Genomic DNA, 15,855 nt, shown 5'->3' on the forward strand with positions numbered 1-15,855 from the left:
TTTTGCGTGAAAGAGTAACAAACATCCAGACATCCACACAAACTTTCGCATTTATAATATTAGCAGGATTTATTCACCCACATATCCTTCATAATTCGTTGATGCGAGAAAACCATTGAGCATTCAAATTAGCAGCCGAGATACGTAACGAAGTGCGGCCGTGGACGTCACACTGTACTCTGTCATTAGCGTTTCCTTTGATAACAAGCCTGTCATTAAGATAATGTCTTCCCAAGAAGGCTGGTAACACAAAAGTTGAAAACTCAAAGCCTTCTCGCTATATTTGGAAGTTCAATTAAGTTTACGTTAATGTCGCACACAATTTTAGCATTAACTAACTCTACCTGTAACTTTGTATGCGTCTTATAATCGGGTCTTTTTCACGAAGTCAAGCTACGAGTACATGACACCAAGATCTAAATAATTAATAACAACGAATTGAAAAAAAGCGTCTAGGTATTAAATTCAGCCTTAGTGAACGAAATGGTCATACTTGGATTGATTTAGCACAGGATCGATAGTGCAGTAGGTACCTACTACCTACAATACTTTAGACTACTCGTATATGTACAATGTACGCAGTACACACGGCCACACTGTTAACTATCCATTTCCGTTTTTGCTCTCGCTCTAATCAAATGGCGATTCTTTGCGATAGAACGAGATGACATGACTGGCAATGGGCAGTTAACACTGTTGCCGATAGTACATGTTGTTTGTTACATACATGACTCCTAACTAACTACATACATTTTACAAGCTATTATTATTACATGCCACAGCTTGATATGAAAGAAAGAAAGAAAGAAATTGTTTATTTGGTTCAAACATAGTAATTTAACACAATTTGGATAATAATCTACGATTAAAACTCGAGAACGGCTGGGCCGATTGAGCTGATTTTGGTTTTAAAATGTTTGTCGTTGTCCAGGGTAGGTCTAAACGGTGAGCAAATACGCGCGCGATATTGTTTTTCTGTGACAGACACAATTCCACGCGGGCGAAGCCGCGGGCGGAAAGCTAGTTATAAATAATGCATGTAAGGATGCGGTGGATGATTTGTAAATAATTAAATCTATACTATACACCAAGTAGGATGAAAAGCGACTGAATGATGCTGAAAATAAACAGTACCAAAACAATACTCCATGTTTTAATTAATACAGTTCATTTTATATACGATCATAATTCACGCTAAATTGAAAGAATTCGCCAAATTCCGGTAAATTAAAAGTTAAAGTTTAAGGAAAAGAACTTTCGAAACAAAAATCCTTTTAGAACTTAAAGGTTTTGTAATTAATTAGCCGGGTGATCGATACCGGAACAGTCTGCTTCATCGCGGGAGGTCCCAATTAATGCACAGCCTAAAAAGAACGGCCATCTTGGTACAATATTGCCAATACATATCCCGAATTTTGATGATGCCGCCTTTAATGATGACAGATTGGTTTCTTGTGGAAAAAAGGTCAATTTTATTGATTTATTCGTTCTCAGTATTAAAGTATTCACAAGTTATATTTATGTTCACTATTTTGTTAATTTTGGAAATATAAAATCTGATACTGGAGTATCAGGCTTTCCATTTCTGTTGTGGTGAGGCCTCTGCCCTGTAGGCTAGCATAGATAGGCTTAATTTAGCACAATAAACTAATTATGAGCTGAAGACAGATTCACATTGATATGCCTAATTATTAATTCTTAAGACATTTCAATTCAATCAACTTACGAAGAGAATTCATCAAGTATCCTATTTTTCGGTACCAATTACTAGATACTTAGTTTTAAGGTACCAATTGTACTGGTGTGGCTGTTCTCCTGTTACTTCGCCGGAAGATAGGCAAGTGCTCACTCCGGTCGTCAGCCGCCTCCATTCAGCCGATCAGATAGCCAGGAGAATGAGCCTTTGTGGCGGTTTAACTGATTTGTCTGGACACAATGGATTGTGACGTCACCCCACATTAAAAGCAAATGTTGTTCCGCCAATTTTACGGGTTTCATTGGTTTAAGATGGGAATGATATTTTAAAAGCTTTCAGGATGAATGAATTGAGTTTAAGATAGGAAAAGTAATTTAAAGAGGGCTTTATTAATCAAATCAGTTTATTAAATATTAGTGAAGAGTTAATTGCAAAAAATCAAGCTAATGATCAAATCTTTGACTACATAGGTATAATAGATAGGTAGATAGAGTTCTTCATTAACTTGTTTGATTTACGAGTATGCCCAAATCTTATTACCAATATCGCCCTTAAACTTTTAATAGCAGCGTTCAGTAAATAACTAGACTTATAATTATAATTCTGAAATCGTATAAATTAGACGTTACGTTATGCAATAGAAATGTATGGGACCCTCTACATACTTATATTATAACGGAACGTAACATTTAATTAATAATACTGTGGTATGTATACCTCTTTGTCATCGCTACTGGCCTTTGTCTTCGCTAAGTGAGCAGGACATCGAGGTCAAGCTCGGGCCGAGTGTAGGCGGTAATATACATACACTCGTATTTACATTGGTCATCATTCTATTATACGCTTAGACCCATTGTATGATCATATTTCATCTCGATCGTTACATAAAGGCGCATTATATTGCAACTTTATTAAAATAAACAGATATTTTTAAAAATAACAACCATTACTAAACAAAGAATAAAAAATACATAATTGTTATTTAGACGCATTTAATTTTTCACCAACAAGTTTACACTAAACTAGTAAGTAGTTTATGTAACTTTTGAGATGGATTTATGCCATTGTTATCTAAGTATCTAGTAGTTAGACGGTTGCAGTTTACCTATTTAATAACATACTTCCTAGGACCCTAAGTCGTGGTTATTATCCAGCGCAGAGTTTCCACTGTTAACGGTTAAAATTCTAGTTAAAAATATTAATTAATCAATCATCATCATCATCATCAACAGCCCTTTACAGTCCACTGCCTCCTCCACTATAGTGGAGGGTTTTGCCACAATCCCCACGCAAAACTATATCAATATTATCAGTAAAACGTCGTTTCCATGTTGCCCCATTGAATGGTTAACTTAAAGGCACATTTGGCGTTGCATATGGAACGATTTTTTGTAAGCTTAAAGCTTGCTCTCAATATTTATGTACTCTAAAGCTTAGTTGAAAAGCCCACTGTGACATGTTGTGATAGGATGAAAGGTAAATGAAGGGTTTAAAACGCGCAACGGATAAAAACATTCGAAATCGTTTGGTTTTAGAGTTAAGCTGTTTTTTTCACATTTACTATCGTTGCAGAAAATATTCGATGATAGGAGATGATTGCAGTGCTAACTTATATCGCGAAGTGATTGGTTTAGTAGACCTTATTTCATAATATGATCCTAATTTTGAAACAAAGAAGAAAGCTAGCTTAACTCAATAATATGTTTGTATTTACAAAAAAAAAAGAATATATGTACCTATGTTTATATCCGTTGTCTAGTGCCCATAGTACAAGCTTTGCTTAGTTTGGGTTTAATAGTGTAAAAAAAGGTCCAAGGATATTTATTATTATTATTTAGTTTTGAATACATTTTGAACACTTTGTTTTACTTTCAGTGTGAACGTTTAGCTGCAAAAAAAAAATGAATACAAATAATACCTTTCATAACATTATACGATAAAAGCATAAATGTGTTTTGATCGTTTAGCCGTTAAACCCCAGCTATTAACAGCATCGGCAGTTATTTCATAAACGTCGATCGACTTTTTTTCACAATACAGAATGATAGAATAAGTTCACTTTGTATTACGTAATTAATATCTTATATACAGTGCCATGCTTTACTGCAAATTCATGGTAGCTATGTAGATTTTGAAGAGACAAAATATTGCTACTTATTAATTTTAAAACAATACAATGCTCATAAGGTTTTTAATGAAAAGTAACTAAATAAAAATGCATTTTTAATTTATTCTTAGCTTGAGGTGCTGCTATTTCATACCAATTGACATGCTTAAAATTATTACAAAAAGAAACTACATGCGTGTTGAACATTAGCTTAAAATTATGTATTCTAATAAAACGTGTAGAACTCGTAGTGTTACGCGCTACGAGAGCTTAATTGTAGCGCGTAGCACTTTAACGCCTGTGTTTACAAACGATGCTTGCTTAAGTGAAGCAGCAAATCGAACGCACAGCGTTGAATAGAGGTCTGTCATTGGTTCTTGTGTCACCCTGTGCGTCTACGCGCACTGTGAGACGTCATAGTAATGTTTGTGAATACGGGCGTTAGTTGCCATCCGTCTGCATTTCCTTTTGAATACTCTATGGCCCTATTGGGAATTTAATACGTATGTACCTACATACCTACTTATGTACCGTGATGAAGGATAATAGTAAGTCGGGGTTAACCTAATTATCGACAGCATATTGACAATGGATGAGATTGGATGTAGACCAATCTATCCTTGAGTGGAGATTTGATTAGCGTGTTGATTATTAAAACGGTTCTAATTTTACTGTAAGATGTCATGTTAATTAAACTAACAATGTCTTATCTGATTTGGTTTATTCGCAATCGTGAAGTTTGGATTTTCAAAAAAAAAATTACAATACGGAATTAAAATAAGTAACAGTTTAAACTTTGGGGTGGTCGACTTTACAATACTTTTCTTACGGTGTTGTTCTACTGTATCATCTTTCTTTTATGTAGTTACATTTAAATGACCAGCGTAGTAAGCGGGATTAAAACCTGACCGAGTATTAAAATAATCCTCTAGACCCCATTTACTTTTATGAAATGTTTTTCACGGCTTCGCAGAATTTCTAAAACGAATACAGTTGAATGAAGTTGGTAATTTTAGACTGGACTTAATCTACGTTACGTAATGAATTTTAATGTCTGTTCTACACTATAACGAGTATTATAAAAAGGAAATATTTGTTTGTTTGAATTGAATAGGCTCTGAAACTACGGGACCGATTTCAAAAATTCGTTGATTTTTCGTCGGCCGATAGTTTAGTCGGGCAGTTGATCAGTATGAGCATACATGTATGGGAGTGCGCACTAGAGGTGGGCGCCGATATACAACTGGCCGGCGGCGGCGCGCCGACTTTTTGACTTCGGCGGCGGCGGCGTCGGCGGCGTGACCTTGTTTGACCTTTGTTAATTAGGTTTTTTTTAAATCTGCTTTTTTAGTATCTGTCGTCAAGACTAATCAGGTTATTTGCAGTTAGTTGGGGTTTTAGCCACTGGAGCAGTGGTTTACTTTAGTAAATTAGCTTTCTTGGTCATCGATACTTTGATATTTGGATAGCTTGATTGGCTGAGATCAGGTTCTCGTGTATTTCCTAAAGGCGAGCGTACCAATGTGCCGATAAAAGTACCCTTAACATGTATTTTTGAGCTCTTTGGAGGCACCTAGTTGTTGGATTAGCTGACTGTCGGTCGAATATTATGTTCAGATCTGTTTTATTTATATTTATGGCCTTTCCATGTCATCCTACGGTCCAGAATTTTAATGCAGGTTGATTGCAGCAATGTGTCGAGGTCTAGATTGGCCGGAGGATAAGTTTCACGTCTTAAATGATAATAATGGTGAGACTTTGGGGCTTAGGTAATTACATGCGCCACTTGGTCAGCCAAGCACCTGATTTTGCAACAGTCTAGTCGCTTTAAGATCACAGTAACATTTGAGGAAAGCCGCAGCTTTCTGGTGTCTCTGGGCTACTTTACTAGTAGATGTTATAGATAGAGTATCGGACCAAGTACAGAGTCCTGGGGTACTCCAGCTCTGCAGCTAAAAAGAGAAGATTTTGTCACCGAGTTTGATTTAAAAGAAGTGTGCTGGAAGGTACTTTTTAATTTCATAGAGTAGTCCTTTATGATAAACCCAGCTGAAGCTGCAGCGAAAGCAGACGTATAGGATTCTTTCTTTTCCAAACATTGTACTGATTATGGTTGGTGTGGTTTCTGATAAAATTTATGATCGGATATACTTTACATGGGTCATACTTAGGCAAGGGAATAAACGATTCTTTTCCATAATTTTAACAATACAAAAGTCAGATTAATTGAGCGATAGGAGAATTCGTTAGGCGACTTGCCAGCCTTATGGATCATTTCCAAAGTTAAGAGACTTGCGAGGTTCTCAGTTCTCATTCAGTATGGTCATTGTCAAGATCATGGACTTCATGGTGATCAGATCAAATGCAAGTGCTTTATGAGGGTCCGAGGGTTTGGCTATTTCTTTAGCTTAGCCATCTCTCTTATCGTTAGTTCTTTCGTTTCAGCCGAAAGTCGTCCTGCGCTGCTCGCATCCAGGCACTTCCACCTTCCTCGAATCGTCGGTCCACCTAGTCCCACTACGCCTGCCCACGCTACGTCTTCCGGCTCGTGGTCGCCACTCAAGAACTTTACTGCCTCAGCGGCCATCAGCTTCACGAGATATGTGCCCCGCCCACTGCCACTTGTTTTTAGCGATTCTGCGGGTCGATGTCAGTCACTTTGTCTTCCTGCGTCTTTCGTTCTCACTTAGCGTAGTTGGAATCAATCTTCTACTTTGAACTTGAGGAGGGTAAGCGGAAAAATGGCGGTCAACTCCTCAGATAATCAGGTACAAAGATGTCCAGAAGCAGCATACGAAAAGATGCAAAATGGGCCCTGTCAAATCACAATGGGAAGGTTTGGCAGCACAGCGCTTAGAATGGCGGGAGATTGAGTAGAGGCGAGTCCGCTAGTTCAAGGAGCAGCGCACAACTGAACTCGAAGCGAAACGCGATGATGTAAATCCCGTCCATCTGCCGCCATTCACTATAATTATGTTGGCAGCGGGCTTAGATATTCTTAATGTGTGAGGAGTTTGCTATGTAAGCCATCTTTGGGCGCACCAGCGCCGCTAAGACAACTAAGTCGAAGTGGTCACCATGACCGAAATCGGTCGGATGAATCATCATCAACAGTAGGAATCAAAGGCAGGCATAACTGCAAGTCTCAGATCAATTCAATGCTTGATCTTATTTTTTGGATTGAATTGTGTTTTTTTTTATTATCCGTGTCGATGGGTTTTAAATAAAGCGGCTTGTCATGTAGCAAAGGTCTGAGATTTTTCTTGTCAGTTCGCACTCATGTATTACCAGACCTAATAAGCGGAGAACACTTTGAGGGAGGTACTTTGTTGCCTTCCAGAGGTTGTGGTTCCCATTTAAATTGCGAGACATATTTGTATTTCTGTGTGTGATTCACTTATTAAAGTATAGTCCAATAGTGTGGGTTGTCTGCCAGACGACGGCGGGGATTTTTTTCTAGACAGCAAGAGGGATCGGCGGCCGGCACCTCTCGCGATCAATTATTGACTAGACCAAGCAGCAACTTGAATAATGTATTTGATTAACTGTTAATATAGTTATGTAGTATTAAGTTATTCAATCAATTTATTAGTATATCAACGGCTTTAAGTCCGCCTTGTGTACCAATTTATATGGCATTAAAGAATAAATATTATACAGTGTGAGTCACGTTAAAGTGTACATATGAAAACAGATGAAACTAGACCTATTTTTATCGACAAAAAAGAGGTCAAAATTTTTTTGAGATTTTTTTTAAATTTTTTATAGAATTTTTTTTCTTCCAATTACTTATTGTAAAGAAAACGTAATAACTTTTAAACTAAGCAGTATATCCTGATAAAATAAAAACAGTAATAATGCTAAATAACAGGCGATACTAAAAAAATACATACAATACACAAAAAATGCCAACAAATAATAAAAAATGATACTTTTTGAAAAAAATCTGTTTAAAAATTCGTGTTTTTTTGGTTATTTGATAAATTTCTCCGAAAAATGCCCCTATAACAGGTGGTTTTTATTGTTTTGTATTATTCTCTATTGTATTACCTTTGTAAAACCAAAAATTGCATGTCTCTATCCCTATCACAACATTTACTATGATCGTTTGAACTAAGTTGGTACAGTATCAGTATCGGCGCGCCGACAGCTGGTCGTCGGCGGCGGCGGCGTGAAAAAATTCGCGGCGGCGGCGGCGCGCCGGCGTGGCGCCCACCTCTAGTGCGCACACTACGCCGATTCGATTTGGCCGATTCTTCATACAATTTAAAATCGGGCACAACTATCGGCCAACTAAAAATCAACGGTGTGCGCCTATAGATGACCCACGCTGAACTGTCCCACCAAACTCAATGACAGGGGGGCGCTACCATCGTTCAACTATATGGTTTCCAACATGGCAAAAATCTGAACCAGCGATCCGGTATTGACGGTGGCGCCCCACTGTCAATGTCATCGACAGGACAGTCCAGTATTTTGGAACTATACTCTTAGGTTTAGCGGCACGGGAGGGTGTATTTTAGACATCAAACGTCAGCGAGACAGATTATGCTTGTCAGAGCCGAGACAGATCAACCCCCCTAGACAAAACGCACTTTTTGATCGAATCGAAAATCGAATCCATCAAAACTCCATACAAAAAAGGGGCTTTTCGACCACTTATCGACTGGTTTGCGATTATAATTTGCACTTTGTCTAGACCCACAGATTTGTATCACAATTTGTATGCTTTGTCACGTCATAATGTCAATGTTAACCCTCCCGTGCCACTCGCTCTCCCATACCTCAGGCACTTATTGAGTTGAGCGGCAGACCTATAGTATCGTATATTTTACAAATATGCCTCATTGAGACTTGTCTATGGCTTTAAAGGTCACATAATTCTTTCCAGACCATAAAGTACCACACAAAAGCGTTTCCTACAGCCGTAACCTTGCGCCTTTCAAAAGTATTTCCATTGATTCAGTGCCTCAAAGTAAAACGAATGGCATTCGTTCGGTTGCGTTCGCGGAATTCGCCGTATAGGGAAAATCGGAAAACGGGAAGCGTGTTCAATAAAAACGATCTGGAGAAGCCGGAAAAATATCCGTTATTGAAAGTTATGTTTGTTTAGGGCTAGGTCAAATGTATGTCAAACTCCATACAAAAACATCGGTTATAATTATATTTACGGTTAAAATTAAGGTGATAGAACAGTCTAGTTGTTTCAAGTTAAACGTGGCCAGTTTCATAACAAACTAAAAAAAAAGTTTAAGGCTCTCAACAAAAGTAGTATTATGGGTCTGTTTTACCAGTAGCTGATAAAGCCTTGATAGCCTGGTGGGAACTTATCTACCAGATAATGTTCTTGTAGGTACTACTTTTATGCTTTTAGCTTTACGAGTCCCCCGTAGAGATATTATATTTATGTAAAGTCACCGTCAATCAACAATAAAAAAAATATTTATAATGTTTTAGTAAAACTGTTCCAAAATGTAGAGTCGAGCTTTATTTTTCTAAATATGCTACCACAAAGGCAGTGACAGAATTTTAGATTAGCTATAAGCTATTTATTTACTTAATCTAAAACGTTGGAGACATCGTTTTATCCCATCTGTTTCTTCAGGCTTGTAAAAAGTCAATTTGTCCCGCTTCATAATAGGTCGCTGCTTGAGAAATCGGATTATTATAAAAGCTCCAACTTACGAGTATAAGGCTCTTCTAATAAAACACATCTGCCTTCCAGATTTATCGGACAATGGATTATAATTTAGTACCTAGGTAATTTCAAAATCTGAGTCTACCTCACTTTTTCGTATGGAAAGAGAATTTACCAACATCGTTTCAGGATTCCCGGAAGTACCATTCTCACTTTGTGGACTTCTAAAGGCTTTACCGGTCGAAGTTTTTAGTAAAATAGTCATAAGTGAAAATGATAAGATTTCGGATGAATATTAAAGATCGTTTTTTGTTTTGTTACAGGTGAGCAGTCCCACACAATACTTCTGGTACCGAACCACGCTTCAGATCTCCGAAGACATCAACCACCCGCAAAGCTTCAACTACAAAATTGCCTTGGCCCTCGTCATCGCCTGGATCCTCGTCTACATGTGCATGATCAAGGGCATCGCGTCCTCAGGGAAGGTCGTCTACGTAACCGCGACTTTTCCCTACATAGTACTCGTTATTTTCTTCTTCAGAGGCATAACTTTGAAGGGCATGAGCGACGGCCTGATACATTTGTTCACGCCGAAATGGCACACGATTCTGGACCCTGTTGTCTGGCTCGAAGCAGGCACGCAGATCTTCTTTTCGCTTGGCCTCGCGTTTGGGGGCTTAATTGCATTTTCCTCGTACAATCCCGTCGACAACAACTGCTATAGAGACGCGATAATGGTCTCTATGACGAATTGCTTAACATCGATGTTTGCTGGGATAGTAGTTTTCTCGATAATTGGTTTCAAAGCCACTATGGTCTACGAGAAGTGCTTGGACGTGAGGAACGAGACTTTGTTGGAAGTTTTCGGGCCGGCATACGCGTCGATGACGTTTCCCGAGGCGGGGCAGTTGGTGGAATTGGATTTGAACGGGAACTTGACGAAGTTGGTCATGCCCCATTTGCCGGAATGCGATTTACAGAAGGAATTGGATAATGTAAGTGATATTCTTCGTTATTTTTTAGATTGAAAATACCGGATGTAGAGCCTTCATGCTCTTTGCTCTTTTAGTGTCAAACTTTCCATGGCGAATTAAAAGTCTTTATGTAAAAACAAATCATTAATCTTAATAGCTTAAAAATGTTTTACATACGGCGTGGTTACAATATCCCATAATATTGTATCTACGCCGCATCATACCTATTATGTTTCCCAAAATCAAATGGGTAATACCTCAAACTCATAATTAAATTCCACGCAACGTTACCCCGCGGAAATAATCAGAATTAACATTGTGTACATACTTTTGCAGGAGTTACAGTGTACTTTGGCTTTAGGGAGTATATGTATATGCGTAGGAGGTTATTGGTTTGTTAATTTGGTCAAAAGCTTTTGTAAGATCAACCGCAGATGTTGGTTTTTGTAAGTGAAGTAGTTGCTTGGATTTAAGTAGGTACTTTTTTATACAGGGTGTCCCAAAAAGATTGTTAAGTTAATGACCAGAGGCAGAGTATTAGGCTTGATTTCCTTTTAGGCTGACATCGGTGACCGACGTCAGCGGCGCGCACTATTACACACTAGTTCTATGTAATCATCTGCCGCTGACGATGGCGTTGCAGTGCGGTGCTTCATAGAACATTGTGTTTATTCGTACTCTCGACCGATGTACGCGACCGACGTCAGCGTAGGAGGAAATTAAGCCTTACTAGGGCTTACCGAATCACTCCCTTGTATGTTCCGTGATTTTTGATAGTTTTCGAGTTTCTTCTTTAAAACTTCTTTATAAAAAATCATATTGATCATAATGGTTATGGACATCAAACATTTGAATTTGTCACTGTCCCATTTTTTCATGTAGTAGTAGGTACTTTCATCAATTAACATCTTGTTTTAAACACTTTCAGACGGCGTCAGGCACAGGCCTGGCCTTCATAATCTTCACAGAAGCCATCAACCAGTTCCCCGGCGCGCAGTTCTGGTCGGTCCTGTTCTTCCTGATGCTGTTCACCCTGGGCATAGACTCCCAATTCGGGACTCTAGAAGGAGTCGTCACCTCCATAGTGGATATGAAGCTATTCCCGAATTTGAGAAAGGAGTATTTGACGGGTGGTCTATGCCTGATCTGCTGCCTTTTGTCTATGGGCTTCGCGCATGGAGCGGGCAGCTATATCTTCCTGCTCTTTGACATGTACAGTGGAAACTTCCCGCTGCTGATCATAGCGTTCTTCGAATGTGTGGGGATCGCGTACGTGTATGGTGTGAAAAGGTGAGTTGATTTGAATATGCATGTAATTATTAAGATGTTTCTGAATAGAAGCCATAATAGCCGAACAGTGAAGGGGTTGGACTGGCCGAGTCGTGATCCGAAGAACGCGGGTTCTAATCCCGCCGCCGCTCGACTATTGTGGTAAGCCCACTCGTGATCGTGACCCAAGCATATAATTTAGCTTAGTACGAGGGGCTAACGGGAGTAATTTGTGCAATAGGAATTAATTACTAATATTCTTAAAAAGAAAAAAGTAGGTACATAAATATGCACTAATCGTTTGTTATCTGGTTAATAATACAGTTTGCTTTAGATTTTCAGTTTGTGACTAGGTAAATGGCACTGCGTAAAAATAAATACCCAAGTGCGTATATTGAAAAATTCACTTTCTTTTTCAGGTTCGCCGACGACATAGAGCTCATGACGGGCCAGCGTCCAGGGATATACTGGCTCATTTGCTGGAAGTACCTGTCTCCCCTGGCGATGCTCTCCATCCTGATATCCTCCTTCGCGGAACTAGCCATGGAGGGGTCAGGGTACGAGGCCTGGATGAAGAATGAAGGGGACACCGTGAAGAAACCCTGGCCCTTGTGGGCGGTGATGCTTGTGTTGGTGCTGGTGCTGTCTTCTGTGCTGTGGATACCTGGACTTGCTATCTGCAGGTTAGTTTTCATTTTCATAATCATCATCATTTCAGCCACAGGACGTCCAGTGCTAAACATAGGCGACCAATGATTTTCATGTTGACCGGTTGGTAGCGGCTAGCGGCCTACGTCCAGCGCCTTCCTGCTACCTTTATGATGTCGTCGGTCCACCGTGGGTAGACGTCTCAGGTTAGTTTTATAGTCACTGTATAAGAAAAATAATGGAATACTCACAGTCGGTTACTTCGGTCTTCCTGCGGTTCTCCTCACTCCCGATTCAATTACGCAGGAAAACTCTGAGCATATTACGCTCCATCGCCCTTAGGGTCACCCTTGAGTCTTCTTATGAGGCTCATAGTAAGCAACAACGTCTTCGTTCCGTATATCATCGCTGTTCATTCGTTTTCTTTCAACCTGATGTCATTCACTGCTGGAAGAGACAGTGTTTTAGTAGAAGTCGCATCGCTGTAATCGTGACCTACCTATGACGTATTATACCGTAGTAGGTATAAAGGTTCTTAACCCATATCCCGTTCACTTCCAGGTACTTCGGTTTCCCGATCATCGACGACGAGGAGCGCGCCTGGTTCCCAGCAGAAGAGTTGCGTGACTTCCACGGCATCGAACCCCGGCCCGTGTCCGCGACTGAGACATTACTGTTCTGCACCAAGCCTGATGGCAGCGAGAGCTGCTGCTGGCCGGGGTGCTGCGAAACTGATGATGATGAGTAGATTTTGTTCCCGAATTTCAGCTGTTTATTTTTTTATTGTCACATCTACATTTATACTTCTTTGAGGTGGATCCTGCCTGTAGTAGAGGTGTGGTGATACCCCACCTGTGACACGGACAGAGCTGACACGGTATGTACAGTCAGCGTCAAATAGTTCGTGGCTCCCAAAGTAGCCAAAAAGTTGATACCACAACCCAAGCCACAACCTTACTTCAATTAAGAAATGTAATGCTGGGACCACACTAACGGCTACATTATCTCGACACTGACGTAGTGAGGTGTGGCTGCTTCATCGCATTAATCTCTTTGAGCTATCGCCTAACGCCAAACGGCAATGTTAATGCCGTTATCAAATTATCGCGTTAAGTCGTGGCTACACCTACGGTTAACGTCCATTATCGCAATAATAAATTATGGCATTTCCCGTTAGTGTGGCCCGAGCATAACAAAGACGTTGAGTGGTCACATTAGGTGTCACCATTTATTTGTCGCTGACTGTACATGTCTGAAGCACATCGGAAGGTCGGAAGACTTGCTGACACTTTGACGTAAAAATCACTCTACCGCATCGTTTCACTTAGTAGGATCCTACTCAGTTAAATAACATCTGAGCGAAAATGCTTTGGCTCCTAATTTGTGATCGTTAATACGAGTAACTATAAATTAACGGTCTTTATCAACCTCATATATGGTTATGGACAATATTTAAAAGGGTAGATTATGTGGAAGGCCCAAAATTGATTAAGGGTGGATTCGACCAAATAAGAGTAAATATTATACTCAGAATAAATCGTCAATAATCGACATTTTGACATTGTATTTCCCATACTATTTTATATTATTATAATGTGCTAGTTATACCAGGAGTTATTCTCGGATAAATTGGTCGAATCGGGAATAAATGGGCATACTTTGCTACCTGCGACTCAAGGAATTCAAAGATACCTAGTAAGATAATAATTATGGTAGCAAATTCTACGTATGAGACAGATTGGGAAATTAACTTTTTGATAATCTACTCTTTACAATTTTTACTGTCTGTTACCCATCCAAAATAGTAAATCTATTGCTATTTCTCCTATAAGTTTCCTGTCAACACGTAAAGAACAGTTAGAAAAATATAGTTATACCTATGGTTATACCGATAGACACATCGTGTCAATCAATATCAATCAACGGTAGGTACTTATTATGACAATTTAGTAGATGATTTCACATCTACAATAAGCACTGATGCTAATTAGTGATCTTATGATATTTTTTATTTGTATTGTAGTAGTAGAAAATTTCGTAAAAATATACTTAATCGAATATTTATAATTAAAGATGGTTTTGCTACTATCAGCTTTTGAATAATATTTGTTTATTCGAAACGTGACAATAAAATTACGTAGCATAAGGTCGATTTATATTTGAGAGTCATTTGTTTAGAACTCTTGAAATTTTATCAATAAAAAACATAATATCTGATGGACATATCATCTAATAATACAATTTGTCCATATCTTCGAGTATCACCTCCATATCTGTACTTTTTGATAGTTAACCGAAATACATAATTATGAATACCTATTTAAAGTAGTTTGATAAATTCGTATAAAATAATACTTATTTAGGTATTTTTATGTTTTAGGAACATTGATAACTTCCATTTAAAATGTTTTACTTGTTGTGATATTTTATAATTTATGTTATTATGAACAGCGGAGAAATTAATATAATTTTCCGCTAATTTTTATATTTTAAATTACTCTTTTTTATGAAGACTGGAATATTTTGAATGTTACAAAAAACTGACAATAACTTATGACGAGGCAGCTAAAATAGCTTTTTTTGTCAAAATAATAATGTAGTTTGTGTTAGATCTAGTGAATAAAATGTGTTAAAAATCTCAGTATATTTACAAGGACAATAAAATTATTATAGTAACAATAAACTTTTGATAAAAATTCGATTAGCTATTATCATATAAAAACTGTCCATATCCTACAAACATTTTACGGTTCTATTATAATAGTAAACCTTATTTTAGTAAGGTTTTTGGAAAGTGGAGACAATAAAATGAAAACAAATATAAATAATATGCATGCCAAAAAGACAATAAATAATACGATTTTATTATTATTCTTGATAAATATCTACTTATAAAATTGTTACGCAAATATTATCTGTTTTATTTAAGTATATTAACTACTGGGTAGTTTGATTCAAATATTTAGTAAACGAGGATTACTTATCAAATCAAAATAAATAATTTATAAAAATACATAACGGAAATGTAAATGAATTGACAATAAAATAACTTTTAACCATTTTATGGCAAATTATACGAAATTTAAATTAATTTCATATAAGTGCTTAACGCATAAATAAAGTTATCTACAATATGTGATAATAATCCGTTATCTTTTTGACTAATATTGCTAGTATAGGCGGTCTTATACATAATAATTAAGAACTTATATCATGATGTACTGTAAAATCGTTGTTTATAGCTTGTGTTATCTACTTGTTATATTAGATATTTAGCGGGTAGAATAAAATAATACATAAATAATATAAGGCCAGTTGAGTCACGTTGTTATTTTGATTCTTTTTATAAAAAATATAATATGTAGGAGTTTACTATTTTTAGTGTTTTACATTTGAATCTTTTAAAAACGCATCGGCCTACTTTGTTTTCTAATTGTCTATAAATATTCATATCAAATAGGTAACGTAGTATTAAAATAACTTGTATATAAACGTAGGAATATTAACTAAGACCTATTTTTCA

At 37.7% G+C, this 15,855-nt stretch overlaps 1 protein-coding gene across 1 annotated transcript in view; it reads left to right on the top strand.

The window, feature by feature from the left end:
• The window catches only part of LOC114356345 (sodium-dependent neutral amino acid transporter B(0)AT3), a 42,798-nt gene extending 29,718 nt beyond the window's left edge, over window positions 1-13,080 (top strand). The window contains exons 2-6 of the mRNA XM_028309452.1: window positions 9,765-10,301; window positions 10,386-10,436; window positions 11,344-11,705; window positions 12,104-12,367; window positions 12,894-13,080. Of these exons, the coding sequence (XP_028165253.1) occupies window positions 9,765-10,301; window positions 10,386-10,436; window positions 11,344-11,705; window positions 12,104-12,367; window positions 12,894-13,080 (1,401 nt within the window). The remainder of the gene's footprint in view (window positions 1-9,764; window positions 10,302-10,385; window positions 10,437-11,343; window positions 11,706-12,103; window positions 12,368-12,893) is intronic.
• The last annotated feature ends 2,775 nt before the right edge of the window (window positions 13,081-15,855 follow it).

Source organism: Ostrinia furnacalis, unplaced genomic scaffold (assembly GCF_004193835.3).
Source record: "Ostrinia furnacalis isolate ACB-3 unplaced genomic scaffold, ASM419383v2 OfSCF2797, whole genome shotgun sequence".
NCBI lineage: Eukaryota > Metazoa > Arthropoda > Insecta > Lepidoptera > Crambidae > Ostrinia > Ostrinia furnacalis.